The sequence below is a fragment of the Paramormyrops kingsleyae genome, chromosome 13, assembly GCF_048594095.1.
Source record: "Paramormyrops kingsleyae isolate MSU_618 chromosome 13, PKINGS_0.4, whole genome shotgun sequence".
NCBI classification, from domain to species: Eukaryota; Metazoa; Chordata; class Actinopteri; order Osteoglossiformes; family Mormyridae; genus Paramormyrops; species Paramormyrops kingsleyae.
The window spans coordinates 31,108,645-31,130,663 of NC_132809.1; the positions used below are offsets into that span (position 1 = coordinate 31,108,645).

At 50.4% G+C, this 22,019-nt stretch overlaps 2 protein-coding genes across 2 annotated transcripts; one reads left to right on the forward strand and one right to left on the reverse strand.

The window, feature by feature from the left end:
- Positions 1 to 766: 766 nt before the first annotated feature.
- cfdp1 (craniofacial development protein 1) lies at positions 767 to 18,583 on the reverse strand. The gene is made up of 7 exons (XM_023827264.2): positions 18,418 to 18,583; positions 17,839 to 17,962; positions 17,236 to 17,473; positions 16,297 to 16,424; positions 15,546 to 15,671; positions 8,287 to 8,445; positions 767 to 1,817 (listed from the first exon to the last, which is right to left on the reverse strand). The coding sequence occupies exons 1-7, from the start codon at positions 18,482 to 18,484 to the stop codon at positions 1,727 to 1,729; spliced, it is 933 nt and encodes a 310-aa protein (XP_023683032.2). The 5' UTR covers positions 18,485 to 18,583; the 3' UTR covers positions 767 to 1,726.
- Positions 18,584 to 18,612: 29 nt separating this feature from the next.
- tmem170a (transmembrane protein 170A) lies at positions 18,613 to 21,874 on the forward strand. Its single transcript, XM_023827263.2, has 3 exons — positions 18,613 to 19,083; positions 19,517 to 19,687; positions 20,470 to 21,874. Exons 1-3 carry the CDS (start codon positions 18,969 to 18,971, stop codon positions 20,598 to 20,600), a joined length of 417 nt encoding a protein of 138 aa, XP_023683031.1. The 5' UTR covers positions 18,613 to 18,968; the 3' UTR covers positions 20,601 to 21,874.
- Positions 21,875 to 22,019: the final 145 nt, after the last annotated feature.

The following is a 22,019-nucleotide window of genomic DNA, read 5'->3' on the forward strand; positions in this document are numbered from 1 at the left end:
CAGATTTATGCTTAATTAATCCTTTGATGTAAAGTCACTTACATTTTACCCCATTTATATAGGATACATTTTGTTTAAGGAATTGAAGTTAAACATGCTGTTCAAGGTAAAACAGGAGTGTCCTCCCCCCCAGGGGATTTAACCTTGCAGTATTCAATTCGGGTTCATGTCCTTGAAAACTGAAACTGGCATAACTGAGGGACACTATTAAGGAAAATGAGGTAAAATGGAGTATTGGGGAGCATAGGCCTGGAATTTTGAATAATATCCAGTCTGATCCTGTCTCTGTTATCCATGTAACCATATACATTTAATATCGGGAGTGTTCCTGTAGAGCAGGAACTTCAACTCTGGACCTCGATTCCAAATCCAGGCCGTGTTTTCAGTTCTCCCAGGTAGTTGTTTAATAATTACTGATTCTGATTGGTCAGAGGCTTCACACCTGACTGACAGGTAAAGGAAGGCTGGAAAACCAGCAGGGCTCGGACCTCGAGGACCGTGAGTTGAATAACCCTGCTGTAGAGGGACGAGCAGGTGGCACGACGGAACATGTGAACAAACAACGGCAGCTTTAGATCTTAGCTAAATCGTTACCAACTGCTGCCATATGACCAGGCAAACACTGGTAAACAGCTATAGCCCAGCGGGTTGACGTACAAAAGTAGCCTGAAGCTTTGCCATAAATCACACACAACTTCAGAAGATTTCCTGAAACTTCAGATTAAGCACAACAGACCAGTAAAACCAAATGAAACCACACAGCCTGTTTTACTCAGCATTACACATTTATGACATTTGCACATATCACTGTAACAACCACCATAATTTCAGTGAAAATACAGTAGCATTAATCATTCAACGTAATGCACAGGCATGTTACTGAAGGACCCAAGCATCTGTTAACATGAAATCAGAGACCCTGAATTAGTATGTTTCAGAGAGTTTGCCACCATACTAACATGTCATTTCACTGTTGATGCTACAGTGCCTTGTGTAATTTCAATGCACTGTACTCTGTTATTAGACAGGGAAGACAGGTGGACTGATGCTGTAGGTACATCACCCCCCCCGCCCCACTATCTGCTCCAATTCTGCCAGACTGGGGGGTAAAATTATAGAGATTCGTTTTACTCCTCATGTTGATTAGCACAACAGATGGGCATAAATTTACCACACATATAACACACTTAGTTTAGGGTGCAAGGGTTGGTATCTTTATCAGCCTGGATTTGCAGCCAAAATAATATCACCCTTTATAAAAGGAGGCTGAATCTACTTAGGTTTCACGTATAAAATACAATAAAAGAAAAAAAAAAAAACAAACAAAAGAACAAAATGACACATGACAACATGCTACCTGAATCACTGAGTCGGTGATGTGGGAGGGGCTTAGAGAATCATTAAAACATTAAGCATTTCAAAGAGAATATTGAAACTACAGAATGAAGAACAGGAGCACATGGCGGGGGTATCGCCCCCCCCCCCCATACTGCCAGCTGGATCAGGGACAGCTTGTGTGGAAAGGGGGCATCGTGTGGGACTGCGAGAATGTGGAAAGGAACCCGCGGAGAAGAAGGCAGCGGAAACAGGGGATGCCGGGATGCAGCTGCACTGGCATGTGTGTGTGTGTGTGTGTGTGTGTGTGTGTGTGTGTGTGTGTGTGTGTGTGTGTGTGCGCGCGCGCTGTGCGCCCGTGTGTCCATTAGTCAGGCCTCGCCAGCTCCTGTCATCGCTTCATATTGCTCAGCCGGACGCTCTTCTCCAGCTCAAACTGACGGTGGTCCACCCTCTCCAGGAAGTTCTTCCTCTCCAGGTATCTAGGACACACACAGACACAAAGACAGACAGCTTAAAAAGCATGCAAACAATTTACCTACGCAGTAGTGCATTGTGGGTACAGCATTCCTGTATGTGTACAACAATGACTTGCGCAGTCATTGTTATGCTTCTGAAGGAAAACAGAAAACTCTGCATTTCCCAGTCTGTCTCTCTCGGCGTCCCTCTAGCTGACGCCAGTCTGTTCGGAAATGCCTCAAACTGATAAACCACCTCCATCACGGTAAGAGCAATTAAGGATACTTAAAGCGAAAACTGCTTCTCAGGCCAGTCCAGACCCCCAGACGGTCTGCATTTTTGCCCCCTCCCTGCTCACAGCCAATCAAGAACACCGAATGCCTGGTTTAGGTGTGCTGGGAGCTGGGAGGGGGTGAGTGAGCACTGGGTTGAGAAACACTGAAGTAAATGATCACATCGCTGATCTGGCCCTGGCAAAGACGGGAGCTGACAGCCAGTGGGGCCCCAGCCTACCGGCACTTGGGGACACACACCGGGCCCCCCACTGGTTTCAAACACCACAGGCAGACCGGCCTCCTCCGGGGAGCTGCGGGAGGTGTTAATCCCCGAGGTATACCATTACACATCATCACGGGTGACAGGCTGGGAGGGAACAGGGGGACAGAAAGGCATTTCCAGGGCGTTAATCTGCAGCAAGGACACCGTTATGGGAGCTAAAAGATATGCTGGTCCGTCTCCTCCTCAGGCTGAGTACGGCTGCGCTTCTGTTCACTCACACACACACACACACACACACACACACACACTCAACCCACAACAGCGCAGAGCGAGCTAATGGAGGGAAGTCACAGTCCCTGTCCATCGTGAGGCACTGCAGCCATCATCCAGAAGGTCTTTCATTTATGTTCTGAAAAAGCACAGTGATGGATTCTGTCTATAATGGGGACATTTTAATCCAAAATGTACCCATTCATTCAACTGGCCTGGCAATTTCACTACAGCTGGTTAGGTTCTTTTCTCAGGGGTACTAGAGACTCAAGCCAGTTATGAGCTTAGTCCTTAGCCACTCTGCCACCTACTGATCCATCCGATGTAGAGCAGGCACAGGAAGCAGGCCCATAACCATCGTGTTCCCCACCCTTTCCTTATCACTGATCTCGCGACTGCCCAGGGGAGGAAGGTTTCCTGTGGCCAGGCAATCTGGACCCCGCTTCCCCTGGCTATGTACCGCCCTCCAGCAATCCCTGTGCTTGGTTGTCCAGAATGCCCCCCCCCCACCACACCGCCAAAGGAGATGGGAAACAGACAAGGGGAGTTCCGGCTCACGGCGGCCATTTTAAAACCTGACCATATACCCACTTACAGGCACCAGAACAAGCCCGGCAACGAGGAGGTCCACCAGTCACACCTTCTTCTGGAATGGACGTTTAAACCAGTTTCATTCACAGAATGAATTTGAGTTTTACAGTCTCAACCGGATTTTCCACATTAGAAGAGATAATTTCTGCATTTTTGTTATATGTCACTAAATTCTATGCATGAAATAAAAAACAAAATGTATAATAAAAAACAAAAATAAATTGACCATCCATCAACAACGAAAACACTGAAGCAGAGGTGCATGATTATCACCGCGCCTCTGTATGAGTCTGTTTGTTTACAAGGCTGTGCCACATTCGGGGAGGGGGGTCACGGGCCAGACACCCATTGGAAGACAATGATGTCATAGAAGGAAACCTTCCAGCGGTGGTTCCAAACCTTAGATGGAGCCCCCACATGGCATTCTGGGTAATTACAGCCCTCTTACTGTCTTCGTCACTCCGTGCTTTATCTGGATCCAGTGTCAGAGAGCTGGCCGATCCGGTCATGTGGGGCGTAGCGACACGCGATACCACGCCGCGGTCCCACCGCGAGGCCCCGAGAGCCGGCATCCATAGTGGCAGACCACGGGGCAGCACCGGATGGGCCGCGGATGGGCGTCTGTGAAAATGCCGGTTCCTCCCGAGTAAAGCTGCCCATCCGTGTCACCTTGGCTTAGGAAACCCAAACCCATCACCTATTGTCTCATGGTGCTTTTTTGTAGCGAAAAACTGGATCGTCTGCCCTCAGCTCGGCGCAGACCCATCTGAAGGACAGCGGAACTCCAGGGTGTAAAGCGAGCGCAATGCATAGCCTCTCCCCCGTCTGAGCTTCACTGTGCTCCCCCCGGGTGACGTAATGCTCTCGCTCTGCCGCCTTAGACCCCCCAGGCTTCTCTGCCAATTAACCCCCCCCCCCCCGTCCATTGTAGCGGGACCTGTGAGATCATCTAGTAAAAATAAAGGTCAAAATAAGCCCAGGGAAGGGGGAGGGTGAGAGTAGCACGTGTTCGCTATGTTTCTGAGGTGCCTACAGTTGAGGTTTGAACATACAAGCCGTGATGAACACATGATGCAGCTGTGACACCCTAGTGTGGGGTCACACTAACCCTAACCCTAGTGTGGGGTCACCGGCGGAGCCGACCCACTGATGTTAGGGCTTCAGAGCACAGACAGCGGTGAAGCAGGGTGGCAACACCAGCGGACGCATCGGCGATTTCAATAGTTTAACCTTTTAAATCTTCTTCAGATGTAAACATACTGGGAGGTCATAAAAAAAAAGTGAAAATAAATCGATTATTTTTGGAAATGAACTGACCCGTCTGCAAAACCCCGGTACCAGGTGGGGAGTTAGGTACCCCTGGTCTAGATGGTACAGCCCACCGCGACGGCCTAAGGAAGGTGGAAGCAGGGCCTCAGGAAAGGCGCGGCCTTGGGAAGGAGGAAGCAGGGCCTCAGGAAAGGCGTGGCCTTGGGAAGGCGGAAGCAGGGCCTCAGGAAAGGCGCGGCCTTGGGAAGGCGGAAGCAGGGCCTCAGGAAAGGCGCGTCCTTGGGAAGGCGGAAGCAGGGCCTCAGGAAAGGCGCGGCCTTGGGAAGGCGGAAGCAGGGCCTCAGGAAAGGCGCGGCCTTGGGAAGGCGGAAGCAGGGCCTCAGGAAAGGCGCGGCCTTGGGAAGGAGGAAGCAGGGCCTCAGGAAAGGCGCGGCCTTGAGAAGGCGGAAGCAGGGCCTCAGGAAAGGCGCGGCCTTGGGAAGGCAGAAGCAGGGCCTCAGGAAAGGCGCGGCCTTGAGAAGGCGGAAGCAGGGCCTCAGGAAAGGCGCGGCCTTGGGAAGGCGGAAGCAGGGCCTCAGGAAAGGCGCGGCCTTGAGAAGGCGGAAGCAGGGCCTCAGGAAAGGCGCGGCCTTGGGAAGGAGGAAGCAGGGCCTCAGGAAAGGCGCGGCCTTGGGAAGGAGGAAGCAGGGCCTCAGGAAAGGCGCGGCCTTGGGAAGGCGGAAGCAGGGCCTCAGGAAAGGCGTGGCCTTGGGAAGGCGGAAGCAGGGCCTCAGGAAAGGCGCGGCCTTGAGAAGGCAGAAGCAGGGCCTCAGGAAAGGCGCGGCCTTGGGAAGGAGGAAGCAGGGCCTCAGGAAAGGCGCGGCCTTGGGAAGGAGGAAGCAGGGCCTCAGGAAAGGCGCGGCCTTGGGAAGGCGGAAGCAGGGCCTCAGGAAAGGCGTGGCCTTCTCGCCAGCCTCTCCAAGCCGCCAGCCAGCCGAGGACAGAAGCTGCAAGCTTAATTAAAAGCCTCTAATTATAAAACTCCAGCGTTCCAACTGGCAGCAGTGTTTGCTTTAGGAGCCCAAAGGCATCACGGTCCACAGAGCACATGATAATCCTCCAGGAAGCCAGCGTGCGGGACCCCGGACCGGACCGGACGGCAGCTTGGCCCGGGGACCTGTGGCCCGGTTTGCTGTACCCTCATAGCTCCACCGGAGACGGGTGAGAGATCCAGGTCCAGCCCTATAAACCGGAGCTGGCTGGGGGAGGGAGAGGAGCCGGGACTCACAGCCAGATGGCAGAGCGCCCGCCAAACACTCAGGCCGTTACAGCTCCCCCCGGCTCTGCTGCCACTCCAGCAAGCAGCCATTAAAATGGGTGATTCAGGAAAGACACACCTCCGCCCCCCCCCGGCCCCCAACCCAGCAGCCACGCCCCCACAACTCCACTCAGGGCCTTATTTCTACATCCAGTCCTACCAAACATCTTTATTTCCATATTTATATGTATTTTATTTCCATATTTATAGCTGTATTCATTTTACCGATGGCCCCGTCCTCTTTGTCCAATGTCTTGTTGTGTTAGATTACCCAGCCTGCAAGAAACACTCAAGAAAGCATCGCATTGTACTTGGTACTTGTAACAGTACAAATGACACTAAACCTTTTGAATCCTGAAGTTCAAAAGAGTAAATGTATAAATACAATTCATTCTTGGTCACGGGCTGAAGCTGTTCGAGCCATGAATCTGGGTAAAAATCATCACCACACAACTTTCCGCCGGGGCCAAAAATCCAGGCAACCAATAAGGTCACATTTAATGCGACACTTCCTGTCATTTGGAAGTAACCAGGGCCAGGACTCGGGATCTCCCAGCATGCACCAGTCCCACTCCGCTTTTCACAAAGGAAGCAAAATTGTGGGCTCATGCACTGTGGCTAATGGAAGCCCTTTGCTGATCAGAGTGACACACAAAGGGCTGCAGCACTCAGCGGGGGGGTGGGGGGGGGGGTCCAGGATGAGAAAATGCTCACAGAGACACACAGCGGGGTGACAGCTGAGCAGGCAGCGTGCGAACGATGCAACTCGAAGCAATTCAATCCTTTCACCGCAAATTACATTGATAGTAGATATAAAATCGTACGTGTCTAAGTCATTCTGTCTGGCACGTTCGGGCTCCCACGCAGTGCACGGGGATGGTCTTCATCAAATGCACGTTTATTTACGTCTCTTATTAAAAACTTATTTTCCTTTACATCCATTTTGTTTGATAAATGGTTTTCTGTGTATTAAGGTGACTTGGATATAATACTATTAAAATTTATAACAGAAAGTTACTAGGTAAGAAAGTGACCTAAAAAGCAGACAGTTTGAGTTCACGGTCGAGTAAGAAGCTGAGCGGCTGCACGGTATTGAGGGCGGCGGAGTTTCGCTTTGTCTCTCACCTTCGCACCCAGACTCGCCACGCAGCCGTTGTGGGGCATCTCGCTCGCCCCCATGGGGAGGGTGAGGCGTCGGCGCAGTTAACCCACATGCCTTTAACAGCTAACATGTTTCACCCGGTTTCACATTCTCACCCGCGGCCTGCCAGTTTAATGCTTTACTGACATGACCTCCGCAGGTGTGAGAGAGAAGCGAGTGTCATTCACAAGCCTCACAAGTGCCCAAACTGTTTACACACGTAGACGCAGCCCCCCCCCCCCCATCACATTCTAGCCACCTGTGACCTATCACACAGCAGCACCCTCTGATCGCAGCCCCAGCTCGGGTGAGCAGAGCGGGGGCTTGTGTTAGCGACTAAAACGGCCGCGACGAAGCGGCAGAGGGAAGCGAGTTATTAGTGTGGCGCCACATAATCAGAGCAGCTCATTGTGCCCGGGGTGTGCCAGCTGGGGCGGCCTGGACCACGCCCACCACCGCCCGATGCCACCCTCATACCGCTGTGCATCCAGGGAGCGCACCAAACCAGTGACCGACACGGCAGACAATCCCAGTACGTCCCGGCTGGAGCCCCCTGGTGGATAAATAGGGCTCATCTGCCACTTTAGATCAGCTCTGAGGAAAATCGACAACCAGACAAGATACCACAGTTTAGGGAGCAGCAAGTAAGGGAGACGCTGAGAAGACACACCTCCTCCAGGCTTCCACAGTCCTTACAAAGGAGGAGGCAGGTAGAGGCGGAGTCAGAGCAGGCCATGTGATTCCCCACAAGCCCCACCCTCTCAGTGAGACACACATCAACGCACCAGCGGTGACGAGCGAGTCCTGCTAGCAACGTGGCCGACCGAGTCAGCAGACACAAACTCAGCGGAGGGGTTTCAAAGAAGGGAGAAAAAAAACCTGGTTCGTACGATGCCGAAATTGAGAGGCAGAAACCATGGCAGAGAGTGCGAGCGGAGGGGACTGAACCGGAAATCACCGCCATGCCGCATGAGAAAACTAAGCCAAGTATCCCCAGATGCCAGGTCTGTCAGCGCCCCCCGGGGGGGGCCCCGCTTACCCGTCTTTGCCCCGGTTGTGGATGGTCAGCGCCCCCCCAGGGAGGGCCCCGCTTACCCGTCTTTGCCCCGGTTGTGGATGGTCAGCGCCCCCCCAGGGAGGGCCCCGCTTACCCGTCTTTGCCCCGGTTGTGGATGGTCAGCGCCCCCCAGGGAGAGCCCCGCTTACCCGTCTTTGCCCCGGTTGTGGATGGTCAGCGCCCCCCAGGGAGGGCCCCGCTTACCCGTCTTTGCCCCGGTTGTGGATGGTCAGCGCCCCCCCGGGGGGGCCCCGCTTACCCGTCTTTGCCCCGGTTGTGGATGGTCAGCGCCCCCCATGGAGGGCCCCGCTTACCCGTCTTTGCCCCGGTTGTGGATGGTCAGCGCCCCCCAGGGAGGGCCCCGCTTACCCGTCTTTGCCCCGGTTGTGGATGGTCAGCTCATCGCGGATGCCCTCCTCGTCCTTGAAGGCGTCCCAGTCCAGCCGGGATTTCTCCAGCGTGCTCATCTTCTGCTTCTTCCCACCGATGCGGTTCAGGAAGTTGCCCAGTCCTGCAGGTCTCTTCACGCTGTGGGGGGGTGGGGGTGTCACACAAAAATAGGTCAGCCTGCATCCAAACCTTACAGCCACGCTGTGGGGAGACTAGGAGAAAGAGGCCAGCTATTTCCAGATATCCTGCCCCCGGTTCAGCTGCTGTATCTCACCGCTGACCAATCAGACGACACCTGAACACATGCCAGTACGATCGCTGCTTCCCCGGGGGGGGGGGGGGGGGGGCTCGTCGTCACAGTGAAGCCCTGGAAGCTCAGTGTCTTGTCACAGCAACTAACCCCCCTCCACCAGAGGCGACGTGCCCAGAAGGGCTTTCCTCTAGAGAGGTTACAAGGTGGTCCTCATGTAAACACACGGCTACAGTCTGCAAATTAAAATAATAGCACTAATTACTCGCTATCAAGCGAGTCACACTCAGCTCTTACATTTCTTACATTATCCCCCCCAGAATTGCGGGATTTTCAATAACTGGCCACCTCTGGCGTGTAAATTGTTCTTCCACGCACCATTGCCGCCTGAGTATGTCTGCGCCCATGCGCACGTGTCTCAGCAACACGCCCGCCCGCATGTGCGATCGCGGCCCGCTTTCAGGAAGCCGTGTGCCTGCCGATTTCCTCACCCCATGACCGTTCTGTGTGGCTTAAGAGGGGCCATAATTCATACAGAGGGACCAACCTTATCTTTAGCCAATGATATGTTTTGAATCGATGAGTGACAGGGGATGGGCGCTATGGGGGCCAATCAGCTTTCAGTTTGGGCCTGTGCCCCTGTGGCCCCACCCCTGTCCTCAACACTGCAGAAAGTGCTACCCGAATATCACATACAGCTCAATGGAGAGGAGTGTTCAGCTTTAAAGAGAGGGTAGGGACACTTAAAGTCATCCAGCACATGTGGAGAGCTGCAAGGCCTGGCTCAATCACACACACACACACACACACACACACACACACACACACACGCTCCAACTGCAAATCAATACATAATCAAGGCTCGGTGATAGTCAGACACTCAGACATCAGTCCTGTAGTGTGAAGGTACAGAACCTTGCTTCCCTGCTGCTGAACATCTGCCCCAGAGTGTGGGGGGGGGGGGGGGTGATTGAACCACACCCCCCCAGAGATGAGGTTAGGAATCAGGATTCTTGTGAAGCCGGATCCACACCTAGCAGGATACTTTGAAGTCCACAGGTCAAATGAGGCCGTTTCACCTGATTCAAGGAGGTCCAGCCCCCCCCCCCCCCCCCCAGCCACTAGGGTTTAAAGCCCCGATCGGGAATCACCAGGGAGACTGACAGCCTGGAGCAGAACGCAGGAGCGTAAGGGTGGAACAACACCTACATCCAAAATGTGTTTACAACACCTGCCGCATATCTGAACATCTGTCTCCCAGCAAAAAAGAGGCCCCCACAAGACACCGACTGGCAGCCCTGTGACCAGGACTGTGATTCAGGCAGACCAGCCACTGTCAGAACACTCAGCGGGCATGTGAGGCGTAGCATGAATTTGGGAGGGGGTTAGGGGTGCAGAAGACAGGGATTTCACAGGGGGGTGCAGACTAAAATGCTTGTGGGTGTACTGAGGACAGAATGAAAAATGATTGGTTCAGAGAGATAACTAATCAGATTGTAGAGGAGGTGCAGCTGTTCTTGGCATAGTAAACAAATAAATCAGCAGTCAGTTTTTAAAAACAGAGCTAAAATTAAAGACAAAGTCCAAGCAAGTTGAGGAGGCGGGGCCAAGAGAGCCGAGTGATTGGTCCAGCCTCCTCTACAAATCTGATCGGTTATTTCTCTGAACCAATCATTTTTCGTTCTGCCCCAAGAACATTTTTGTGTAAGTACAACTCTCTTGGGCAACTAAAGCTGGGGACAGAGGGGCTATCTGCTATGTATTTCTATCCTTTCTGCTTCAGCCAGGCAACAACCGGCAATAAAGCTACTTTTGAATCTACGCTGCAAACACAGGAAGAGAAGGAGAGAGACAAAGGAGGCGTGGCGAAATGGCCCAGAGAGTCACGGTCCAGAGCGAGCGAGCCCCACACTTCCGGCCCGGCACTCTGGGCCTCTTTCCGTCGACCCATAAATAAATCGCGCCGAGATCCCACTGAGGACCCTCAGGAGGAAGGAGACGCGCAGCCAAAGCTCTTAAAATTCCCAGACTCCTCTGGATCCTCTGATGGGTAACCCACACATGCTCCTCTGGCTGTCGCCTGGGCAACTGCAGCTGGGGGGGGGGGGGGGGGGGGGGGACTCTTGGCACAGGAAGTCAACAAGTCAGCAGTCAGTTTGTAGCAACCATGTTAAAATTAAAAGTCTTTAAGTCCAAGTTTTCCTAAACTCAGAGGAATCCATGTAGAATCAGGGAGCCTCACACAACGACAGACAGACGCCACGGTGCAAGCCGGGTTTTGACACACGCAGTCACACCCTCGTCCCCGGGACTCCCGCACTAATCACTGCGTAACGGTTGCTGTGCCAAATTCAGACCCAGAACAGGCGGACGCTTCAATCCCCACCAGAATCCCCCGTCACAGCGGGACAAAGAAAAGATGGATGCAGGAGTGAGAGAGAGAGAGTGAATGAGAGATCAGATGAGAAGAGTTATCTAGAGATAACAGCAGGTACGATGGCTTCCCATCTGTCACGGAGGGCGAGTTCTTCTTCAGTCAGAATTCAAATACCGACCCATAAAATCCACACAGGGACAGTTCTGTCAGGACACAGAGTCACCGTGACACCCGCCTAGAGAGCAAAGTCACCCTGCGGTGATACGCAAGGCCCAGGGGCACACAGCAGAAGAGGCATGCCAAATGCGACCAGGGCATGAGAGAGGCTGAAGGGGCCAGATCAGGAGGTGGGGAAGGGCAGCTGCACTGCAAGCAGGACTAGGGGGTGGGGGAGACATGGTGAGGACGGGTCTCCCCATGGAGGCTCTGTGAACTTAACCCTGCGAGCAGGCGAGCATAAAACATGGGGAAATGTCAGTGGCACATAAACAAGGGCCATCCTGGGGGATGGGGGGCAGGTAGGGCAGCAGAGGCAGGGGCACTGGTGGGGGAGGGGGGCAGGTAGGGCAGCAGAGGCAGGGGCACTGGTGGGGGAGGGGGGCAGGTAGGGCAGCAGAGGCAGGGGCACTGGCGGGGGAGGGGGGCAGGTAGGGCAGCAGAGGCAGGGGCACTGGTGGGGGAGGGGGGCAGGAGTACAACGTAAATGATACCACCAGGTTAATCGCTGACAGGCGGTCTGGGGCTCTCTGCTTGCAATCCTAATTGTGGGAAACTTGTCACTGCAAGCCCCCCCCCCTTGCTGTGGGGAAATGGGGGAGGGGGGGTGGGGGTTCTGAAGCCATGTGTAATGTCAACAAAAGCCCGGGATTCCCAGGGTGAGGCTGGAGGGCCTCTCCTTCACTGCCCCCCCCCCCCCCATCTCCGTAGGGACTGGCACAGGCCACATGGATAGGCTGCTAGGAACCAACTCACTCTCCTAGGGTGGGGGGACACTGCAAGTCCCCCCCCCCCCGCCCCAGCTGGCCGCTTCACGTCTCCTTTCTGGGCCAGGACGGTTTGAGGACATGGAGGCAGGACCAGAAGCTTCTGGAACTGATATGTCCCAGTTATTAAACAGATGTCACTTCAAATAAGAAACAGAGCTTGTGTGTGTGTGTGTGTGTGTCTGTGTGTGTGTGTCTGTGTGCGTGTGCGTGTGTGCGCGTGCGTGTGTGTGCGTGCGTGTGTGTGTCTGCGTGCGTGTGTGTCTGTGTGCGTGTGTCTGTGTGCGTGTGTCTGTGTCTGTGTGCGTGTGTCTGTGTCTGTGTGCGTGTGTCTGTGTCTGTGTGCGTGTGTGTCTGTGCGCGTGCGTGTGTGTCTGTGCGCGTGCGTGTGTGTCTGTGCGCGTGCGTGTGTGTCTGTGCGCGTGCGTGTGTGTCTGTGTGCGTGTGTCTGTGTACGTGTGCGTGTGTGTGCGTGTGCGTGTGTCTGTGCGCGTGTGTGTGTCTGTCTGTGTGTGTCTGTGTGCGTGTGTGTCTGTGTGCGTGTGTGTCTGTGTGCGTCTGTGTCTGTGTGTGTGTGTGCGCATGAATGAGCGTGTGAGACAAAAGGGTACCAGATTACCCAGAGCACTTCTGCTTCACTGTGTGACATCACCTGCAGTCACATGACATGGACCACTGAGCACAACACCACCGCTTCCTGACCCCATGGGGCCGGGTCCCCCCCCCCCCCCCCTTTTCATCTTTGAGTCGCTTCTCCTTATGACATTTTTTTAATAAGACGGCTGTTCAGTGCTGGGGGGGGTTTGTCACAGTACAGTAATTATACTTAGCAGTGTTCAATCTGAGCTGGGGGGATCCGGAGAACCACCGTAAGTGAGGAAACACGTGTGTTCGGGGGGGGCGCCTTAATCAGTGCCACCCCACCCCCACATGGGGGGACTGGCCACCAGGGGGCAGCCAAGACCTCTGGCACATCTGGAACTTTGCTTAGCAGCACATCTGGCAGCTTAACCCCACACATGCACTCAGCCCCATTTCCCTTCCCACACCCCGCAGGCGCTGGCCAATAGGGGGCAGTGTGCCGCTCTCTAGCGTGAAATGGAAGAGCGTGTGCAATAAGAGCAACGCCCGAGGTTACCTCGCCCCCCATAATTGGAAAAACAGGCCCGGAATTGTGCAGCGCATGGAAGCGATTTGCAGAACTCCGACAGCGAGGCTCCCACTCACGCCAGCAGCGCATTCCCGTCGCAGCTTGCCGACACATCTGTCGCAGAGAAGGAGGAGCTCAGCCCAGGAGGAGCACAGGAGGAGCTCTGGCTTTCTCATGCCTGCTTTAGAGTGGCATGGGGAGGCTGACACCCCCCCCCCCAAGCTGGCTGCTCAAGCCCCCACAGCCACGAGAGAAGCAGGCCAAGTGGCCGTGCCTTTAAGAGCAATCTGTGGTCTGTAGTGATGAACGGAGATAAAATACTGTCTGTACCTTTAAGAGCAGCTCACAGCCTATGGCATTGAACTGGGATAAAATAAGGTGCTCCTGTGCCTTTAAGAGAGGCTCTGGGCCTGCAGTGGTGAGCAGCATCCTAGTCACATTGCTGGCCTGGATGTGTGCTGACTCAGGCCTTTCCAGCCTCAAACCTCCAGCTGGTGGAGCTGCGGTGCGTCTCTCTCAGCAGCGCTTCCAGAACGCTGCAGGCCTCCTCAGCCTGGCTTTTAAATCAGACGCCCCAATCCCAGAAGCCGGACCCAGAGGCTTTGCTGGCCGGAGCGCAGGTGGGCTGGGAGAGCCGTTTCCTGGGAAAGCCGCTTGCAGCATGAAGATGGATATCCCAGAATTCCCAAAAATACATGCACACTTCCCTGCAGTGAAAACATTTGCTGCATTTTCCGGTTAAATTCAACAAGTTTGCTGACCCGATCAGCATCGCAGTCGCATGAGATGAAATTATACCATTTTAATTATGGGGGGGCTGGATGCAGGGGGGCACAGCGCTACCTTCGAAAATAGCCACAAACGGGCGGACGCAACACCACACAGGAATGGATAGGCAGTGGGGGGGCGCGTCCTGTTCTGACACTCTGTCACCCCAGGAAATGAGCCCCAGGGCCTCAGAAGAAGGAGGGAGGCGTGGGGATGACAAGCAGGCTAAGGGGGGCGACCCGGCCCGCCATTACGCGCGCGGGAGCACGCCGACCGGAATCATGAAGAGACGGACAGGAGCAAAGGCGGAAAAACAGCAGCCGGTGTCATCGAGACCGTCACCGACGTCACTGGGCCAGGGAAGCGGCTGTTTACGGAAAACGCCACTCCCCCCACCCTAAAATTAAACCACTTGTGACCGAGCCATGGGCATTAATGGGTTTATTATTACATTAATAACTACGCTGGGGAAAACACTGGAATTAACCAGACTGAACATGAACATCAGGAATCAGGGGATTGGAGGTTTCCTGGAGGAAAACGGAACTTACACACGCACGCACACACGCACGCACACACGCACGCACACACGCACGCACACACAGACACCTAATTGACTGGAATGGAAGATAAATGTAATCCCTCCACCTTGATTCCTCTCACCTCCTCCGCCACAAAGAGCTTGTCGCAGAAGATCAAAGGCGTAATGTGACAGTGATCAGACATCACAGAGCAGCAAGTCCCCTTCAAAGACAGCCCGCAAGCACTGCGGGGGGGGGGGGGGGCATGAACTTGGGGTCACGGAGGAGACTAAATCTTTGAAAAAAGAATGTTCTTCTGTGGGGGGGGTCTGCGGTGAATCCCTGCAGCCCATAGCTCACATAACACTTCATCTTCCACTATCAGATGCTGATTAGGGTCACCTCTAGGTGCCTCTCTCTCTGATGCATACGAGTCACTGCAGTAGAGCACAGTCTGGCCATGTGATAGGACAGAGCGGGCGTGTCCTTCAGCGATGGGCGGGGACAGACACACCCAGCCACCTGTGTGTGTGCACGGGCAGCTCCGTCACTCACACCTCCAGCGCTGGGGTTCGAATCTCACCTCTGCTCTATATGGGCGGAGCTTGTATATTCTCTCAGAGTCATGTGGGTTTTCAAATACATGAAGTTAAGCTGAAGTGCATCTCTGAATTTATCATATTTCCCAATAGGGTCCTCAGGTACCCAGAGTTGGTCCATGTTTTTGCTCCCTCTGTGCTCCCTGCCAGACAGTCTACATTTCTGCTCCCTCCCAGCCCCTAGTAGGTCTGTGGGTCCCCAGGACCGGACCGGAAAACAATGTCATACAGTGTGCATGTGCCCTGTAACGCACTGGCACCTTGACCAGGACGTACCCTATGCTGCCTGGGACAGACTTCAGCAGCTGGAAGACAAATCGATGGAAAGACAGTGGACAGTGGAAAGATGGTGGCACAGGAGGTAGTGCTATCGTTCGGCAACCAGAGGGTTGCAGGTTCGAGCCCTGGTTCCAGCTGATCAAAGTGTCCTTGAGCAAGACACTGAACCCCAAACTGCTCCCGGTGCCCAGGTTGCCACTGGTAAAGCACTTTGAGTACTCGTAGGAGTAGAAAAGCGCTATGTAAATGCAGTCCATTTATGTTTAACAACTGTGTGGTGCGGATGTGATGGATATAGGCAGGAGTTTTACCTGGGTCCAGGGCCAGGTGAGGTTACAGAAGGCATGTCTGGGCAGGACTCAGGCTCCTCCTGCACCTCCTTGGACTTCAGGAAGCTCTTGGCTTCCTTGGAGCTCGCATCCACCTCCTTAGTGACCCTGAGGAAGAGCCAGAGCGGATGAAAGGCTGCGCAAGAAAGCGGCTTTTCTGTTTCTCATCTCACAGCTAATCAGCAAAAGATTCCGATTGCACATGTGCGCACACGGCTCTGTGGTGTTCAGGGAGAAAAGTATTGGAGATAATCACTTAATCACTGTGATGATACCCAGACACCCAGAGGTCAAAGCTGCAGTCTTAGTCATAAACTCTGACTGTGCTCCCTGTTAGCCAACAGACACCCGACTACATCATACCAAATGGGATGTCTATTCTCACAAGAGTACAAACAAACGCAAATCATGACCTATATCTTATTACGCCATGACAGCGTAATAAATCTAAATGCCGCTAAATATTTCAGCAAGACACGACCGCTTCCGACAGCTCGGTGGTACGCCGAGCCACTGAAGAACCCTGGGCTAATGCTGCCATCTAGTGGCCATTCTGCGTTATGACAAACATAACACTGGTCCAGAGGCAGTTACATTCCCAGCGTATTTTGCAAGGCGTGTACCATACTGAAGCCAGATGAGAGGCTTCATAGCTTGCTCGGTGTGAATCAGCCCCCCACTAGCACCCCCTAAAGAAAAAAAAAATAAAGTCATGCACAGCAGAGTCATTTACCGAACTTCCTCGCCTGCGAAGTCGAAAACCTTTGTTATTGTGACCTTAGCAGGTTCTTCCAGCTTATGCTCGTCCCCCTGGAGCCTGGGGGGTGCATCAACAGCCTCGTTCGGCTCTTCCGAAGTGGCCTGTGGATGGCGTGGAGGAGTAGAGAATTACAAACAATCAGTAAAGGACAAATCAGTTCTCTGTGGGGGGGGGGGGGGGGGCACAGCTACTGTCAGTAATACCATCTAGGGATGAATATTCTAATTAACCGAATTATACACAATTAACCAGAAACAAATGTCAAAATATAAAGGCTGAGCGACAGAAATAAACAAAATAATTATTTATTTTTATTTTAACCAAAAATCACCTAATTTTCTTTTAGAAAAGTAGACCAAACAATTTCCAAAGTGTGTCACTTATGCAGTGCTACGTTTTACACAGCAGCCAGGTAACCCTAAAAGACTTCTGCTTTAGAGATGTTAAGTTCTATTCATGGAGACACACATTTTTACCGCTGTTCATCAGAAATCAGTGTGCTTTTCAAACTGACGGACACAGGTCTGCAGTATGTGATATTTGTGTGTGCATCCTCTCTAGAGTAGAGGTGCAGCGACAGTACAGGCAACTGCCTGGATCTCCAGAGGGCGACTGATTACCTTGTTCATTGCAGTGACGAATCAGATTTATTTGTGTAATTGTTTTTAACAATAGTGGAAATAAAGGACTTTTATTTATTAATTACTCTTTGGTGATATTATTCATTTAGACTTCACACTAAAATAATGGTAATAAATATTACTCTGTCTGGAGTGGGAGACTTGGAAGGCCCCATTTCCTCTGTTTTTTTGCCTACAGCCCCCAGAGTCCCTAGAATTGTCTCTGCTCTAAAGTGACGTCCTGCTATTGGGGGACATCAGAACCACAGAGTCCTGCAGAGGCCTTCAGTACCTTTGAGTCAGTAGCGGAGGGAAGGAGCTCTGGGGCGGCAGCCTTGGGCCGGGGCCCGACGTCACTCAGGAAGCTGGCCCACAGATCGTCAGCTCTCTTCTTCTCCTGATCTTCCCGGCCCACAGGCAGATCATCACCTGCTTCTCCTCCTTGCTCCTCATCCTGTGTTCCTGGTTCTCCTTCTTTTATTTCTTTACTGCTGTTGTCTTCCAGTTTTAACACCCCTTTCTTTCTTTTCCTGTCCGGATTAATGTAAACAGCAGTGATGGATTCCATTGCACATACTTACTGACCCACAAGAGGGACGCCATCACTGCCAACAATTTTTATAATTCATTACTTTCATAGCATTTAAATGCTTATTTGTAATACCTTGTTATCTAAATATAGATTAACTCAACACACACACACGATTATATATCAATTTACCATCAACTATCATGGGTGCCACTAGAGATTTTGGAGAGCGTATCACATCAGGTCCACAACCCAGGCTGAACCAATTACCTTCCAAGTTATTTGGAATCAATCCTAACCCGCAACCCCACGCACCCCTGCTTTGAAGTTAAAACAGAGCTGTGCCATCTGTCAAGTGTCACCTACCTCATCCCGACCGCTTTCTTGCTCTTTTTTTTCTTTACTCCCTTAGATTGCAGTTCATTTTGCTGGGTATCGAGCCCGTCCTCGTTCACGCATTCGTTCATGTCATCTTCACTCAGGCTATCATCTGAAATGCATTTTGGTTTTGGGATCATGAGACGGCGGCTTCAAATGAGGTGGTATACGTTAACATACTTGTAGTAGAAAACACATACATACGCATAGTATAATACTATAATACTAAGTGATACTCATATCTCATAATATGAATCAAATGATTATGCCACTTCTTCAATGATGTTTTTCTCCCGTTACAGTACTTTAGAAATGAGGAAAGATGGTTAAATATATATTTACAGGGCGACGCTAATATAGCAAATATATTGTACGTGAGTAGAGTTACCATTAAAATATACAAAGAAAAACAACTGTACTGCTTAGAGCAATACTCGGATACAGTTGTACAAGGGAAACTCAACATTTAAAGGCATCAAGAAAAATATTCTAAGACTCACAATTGCCAACACGCAAACGTCTCCGATAAAACGAAACCAAGTCAAGCTACATTATCCATTAACCTACCAGAGGGTATATAATCTGCGTCCTCGCCTGAGGAATAATCTTCGGAATCGTAATCTGAAATGTTCATATTTTTCGTAAAATATACGCATAAACTATTAACAAAAACCCCAAAGCGCGACGCCGAAATTCCTTATGTATAAATTCCGCGACAACAACTAACCAATGAAAACGGAACTACGGAAAACGCATAGGGTCATAATATCCCGTCGCGATTGTCGTACATTATTTTGATCTCCTTTTATGTTTTGTTTTGGTTGGCGTGGGTTATTGGAACAAAATGGTTCACTTGACTACAGTTCTGTAATAGTTTCTTCTGAATATTTTACCATCCTGCATTAATTAAGCGAATTCAGGTCTCAGTGGTAGGTTTAGAAAGCAGTAAATGCGCGAAGAAAATATGCAAGGGGTACAGTAGGCTGAGCTTCGTGACGTCGATCTTCAAGTTTCGTTTAAGTGCCTTCGGGAAGACAGATATTTCCGAGTCTGTGTTATTTTTAATTCAGTTTTTTAGCTCTTCCGTCGCTGTATATGTTGTATTCGATGTCCCAACAATGCAGACTGGGTATAGTGACATAGGATTTGTCCAGCAAATTCTCAGTTTGAATTTGGTCCCAAGAGAAAATGGCACTAAGTGTGGTAACGACACATCGCTTTGCGACTTTTCAGGTAAGTACATTTTACAGTGTCATTGCAATCGATCCCACTAACGTAGCAGTTAGTTTTATTTGCTGAACATATTAAAGTAAACTTGGAACGATAAATGTTATTTACACACATAGCAACTTTTGGACGATGTTCACCTTTAAAAAACAAAGTATTTCCACTTTTCCAACCGGTTTCAAAGGGCAGATCTTTATTCATGACTATGTTAAACTGTAGTATTGCGATAGGTATATGTATGTAGCCTTGGCACTGAATTATGACATCGATTAAATTATGTCGTGGTAATGGAGGAAGGATCATTTCACACATCTAGATCACAGGTGTTTTGTGAGTATACGACTTCTAAATGCACTTATATCGTCGACATTAAATCGTTTTTTAATGGAAAAAGCCGTAAAGGTTGACGCAACCGTCCTGCGTGTGCCCCCTCTCTCAGAGATGTGGTACGGAGTGTTCTTATGGACCGTGGTTTCTTCCTTGATGTTTCACCTTCCTGCCGCCCTCCTGGCACTGGGCACCCTGCGGCAGCATCGCGTGGCGCGTTTCATGCCCATTGCCATCATGCTGATGAGCATCGTGGGCCCACTCTGCGGGGGCGTCCTCACCAGTACGTCCCTCGTCTCCGTTTGTGCCGCCTTCCTTCCGTGTCTGCTCGTCACTCCCAGGAATTACAGCTCTTTACTCAGTCCCTGATACGGGCCAGTAGGAGGCCTCGTATTTACAGTAACAACACGGTTTCATAACGAGTGTGGGGGAAGTTACTCACAAAAGTAATCCATCACAGACAGTTCTGGTCCAGAAAGTACAAATCCAGACTAAAGTTTAGTTTCAACCAACCAGCTGAACACTTTGTGACTGTATCTCTTTGTATTTAACTGCTTAACTCACAAAAGTAACTTCTGCAACACTGTTCATAACCTAAATGTTTCAGGTTTGAAAGGAAATACTGTTGTACTGTATATTTTAAAAATACATGTTACAGCACTCCCAATGCAGGAACCTGGAATAACTCTTATTCACTACAAGGGGTGACATAATCAGTGTAGCCTCATTAATATGAAAATCACTTTGAAGTCATTTAACTTCATTATTTGTTCAAGAAAACAATAGCCCAAGCTCAGAAACCATGAGCATAGATGCGAACTGGAAAAAGGTACTAGCAGTCATCTGAAATTATACTTATTTATAAATTACCCAGCAACTCCTTTAGACCTGAGTGGACATGGCATCCTGGGGAAAAAAATAACATCATTAAGCGTATAACAAATGATATTTTATACCAAAAGGTCTTCAGTTGAGCAGGATGTATTGTAATATATTTAAGATGCCCTTGCTTGCTTATGAAGGACATTGTTTCCACATGTCATTTCCTGTCTGTGTGGGTCACAGGTGCTGCTATAGCAGGAGTGTACAAAGCTGCTGGGAAGACGATGATCTCCCTGGAAGCCCTGGTGTTCGGAGTGGGCCAGTCCTTCTGCATACTCGTCATCTCCTTCCTCAGGATCCTGGCCACGCTATAACACTGGCAGATGAGGCACCCAGACCCACTGTGGGCCTTTACTTCCAGATCTGGCTGTTCTGTCAGTGCCCCGACTCCTTCAGCTGGATTCTGTTCTTGCCCTGAGCGAATAGTTCAGTCCTTCGAACCCGCGGTGGGTGTGTAGCGACTGACACCGCATGCTAATCATACCCACCGTGCAAGTCGGGGCTTGTTTGTTCCTGGTTTAGCACACAGCTATTTTGCAGGGTCATGATGTGGAGTGGAACCACGGCTCATTTTAGAACCATCCACGATCTCTCAGGTATCATGAGCTGGATTTGTTTCTCCCTGGGATGTGCTTTTCTTATTTTATAGGCTAGTGGCCATTAGACTGCAGCTGTAGACCAGCATTATATATCATAAAGTGGGAGAGAAGCTCGTTGTAAGCCTGACCAGAGTGGAGTGTCCAAAGGCATTGTCAGATGTTTGGGGCTTAAACATGTATTTTTACTAATGAAACAATATCAGGTGTTGTCACTGATCAGGTTTTCAAATGCCGGACCATGAGCTACAATTTCACACGATGTACCTCACATGAGATTTCCTATGTTTTTGTCTACGTGGATGATGGTGTTTGATTAGCACCAACTAACCAAACAAGGCTGATTATTTCTTTGAGGTGACATTTCTTTCTGGCACTAAAACCTTAAAATCCCCAAACTATACATACATACATTTATGTATGATGTTTTATCCACGGGATAATTGAGTGTTTTTTGAAATGGATGCTTGAACTGCAAAGAAGTATTCTGTGTGGAATCTATTTCTTTATTTTTCTTTCCATAATTAACTTATTTGTTTCCATTTATTATGCAGACCTTCTCAAATGGTGCCTTTATTCAATGACTGATATTTGTAATCTGTTGTAATTTTTTAAATGTTCATTTATTGTTAAATATTGATATTTTGAAATAACACAAATTGTGATCTATGTAAAACGATATTTTTTTAAAACTTACCGAAATAACTAATTTAGGTTGAATTAGCTTAATTTGAAACAATGTTCTTATTATTTCCAGCCAGGTTGCTAAATGCAAGATTTTGCAAATTATAATCACAGAAATTCTTGAGTTTTTGTTTGCTGTTCCGTTAATTATAAATGGGTTTAATTTTACAGTAATATCCAAACATAAGGGGATTACAGTTTTTTTTTGCACTTAAATATTTTGCCTTTGAAAGCAGCTTTTGAGCAATTCATATTATGGCATGTTTTGGACCAGAATTATGTATGTGTAAGTAAATGTCTTTTATTTACTTGGTGATGCCTTCAGTTTCCTTTTGAAGGTTATACAGACGCTCCTCTACTTACGAATGAGATACGTTCCGAACGGCCGTTCGTAACTTGAAATGTTTCAGAGGATGCTGGGAGTTCGCACGCTACGCTGCTGTGCGGAGGGGG

Excerpts from the sequence above, each read along its gene's own strand:
- cfdp1 (XM_023827264.2), bottom strand. The coding sequence starts at position 18,484 with ATGAACATTTCAGATTACGATTCCGAAGATTATTCCTCAGGCGAGGAC. Across the intron at positions 17,474-17,838 it reads AAGAAAGCGGTCGGGATGAG|GAAAAGAAAGAAAGGGGTGT; the intron begins GTAGGTGACACT and ends TAATCCGGACAG. Across the intron at positions 8,446-15,545 it reads TCACCTGGCCCTGGACCCAG|CGTGAAGAGACCTGCAGGAC; the intron begins GTAAAACTCCTG and ends ACCCCCCCACAG.
- tmem170a (XM_023827263.2), top strand. The coding sequence starts at position 18,969 with ATGCAGACTGGGTATAGTGACATAGGATTTGTCCAGCAAATTCTCAGT. Across the intron at positions 19,084-19,516 it reads ATCGCTTTGCGACTTTTCAG|AGATGTGGTACGGAGTGTTC; the intron begins GTAAGTACATTT and ends CCCCTCTCTCAG. Across the intron at positions 19,688-20,469 it reads CTGCGGGGGCGTCCTCACCA|GTGCTGCTATAGCAGGAGTG; the intron begins GTACGTCCCTCG and ends TGTGGGTCACAG.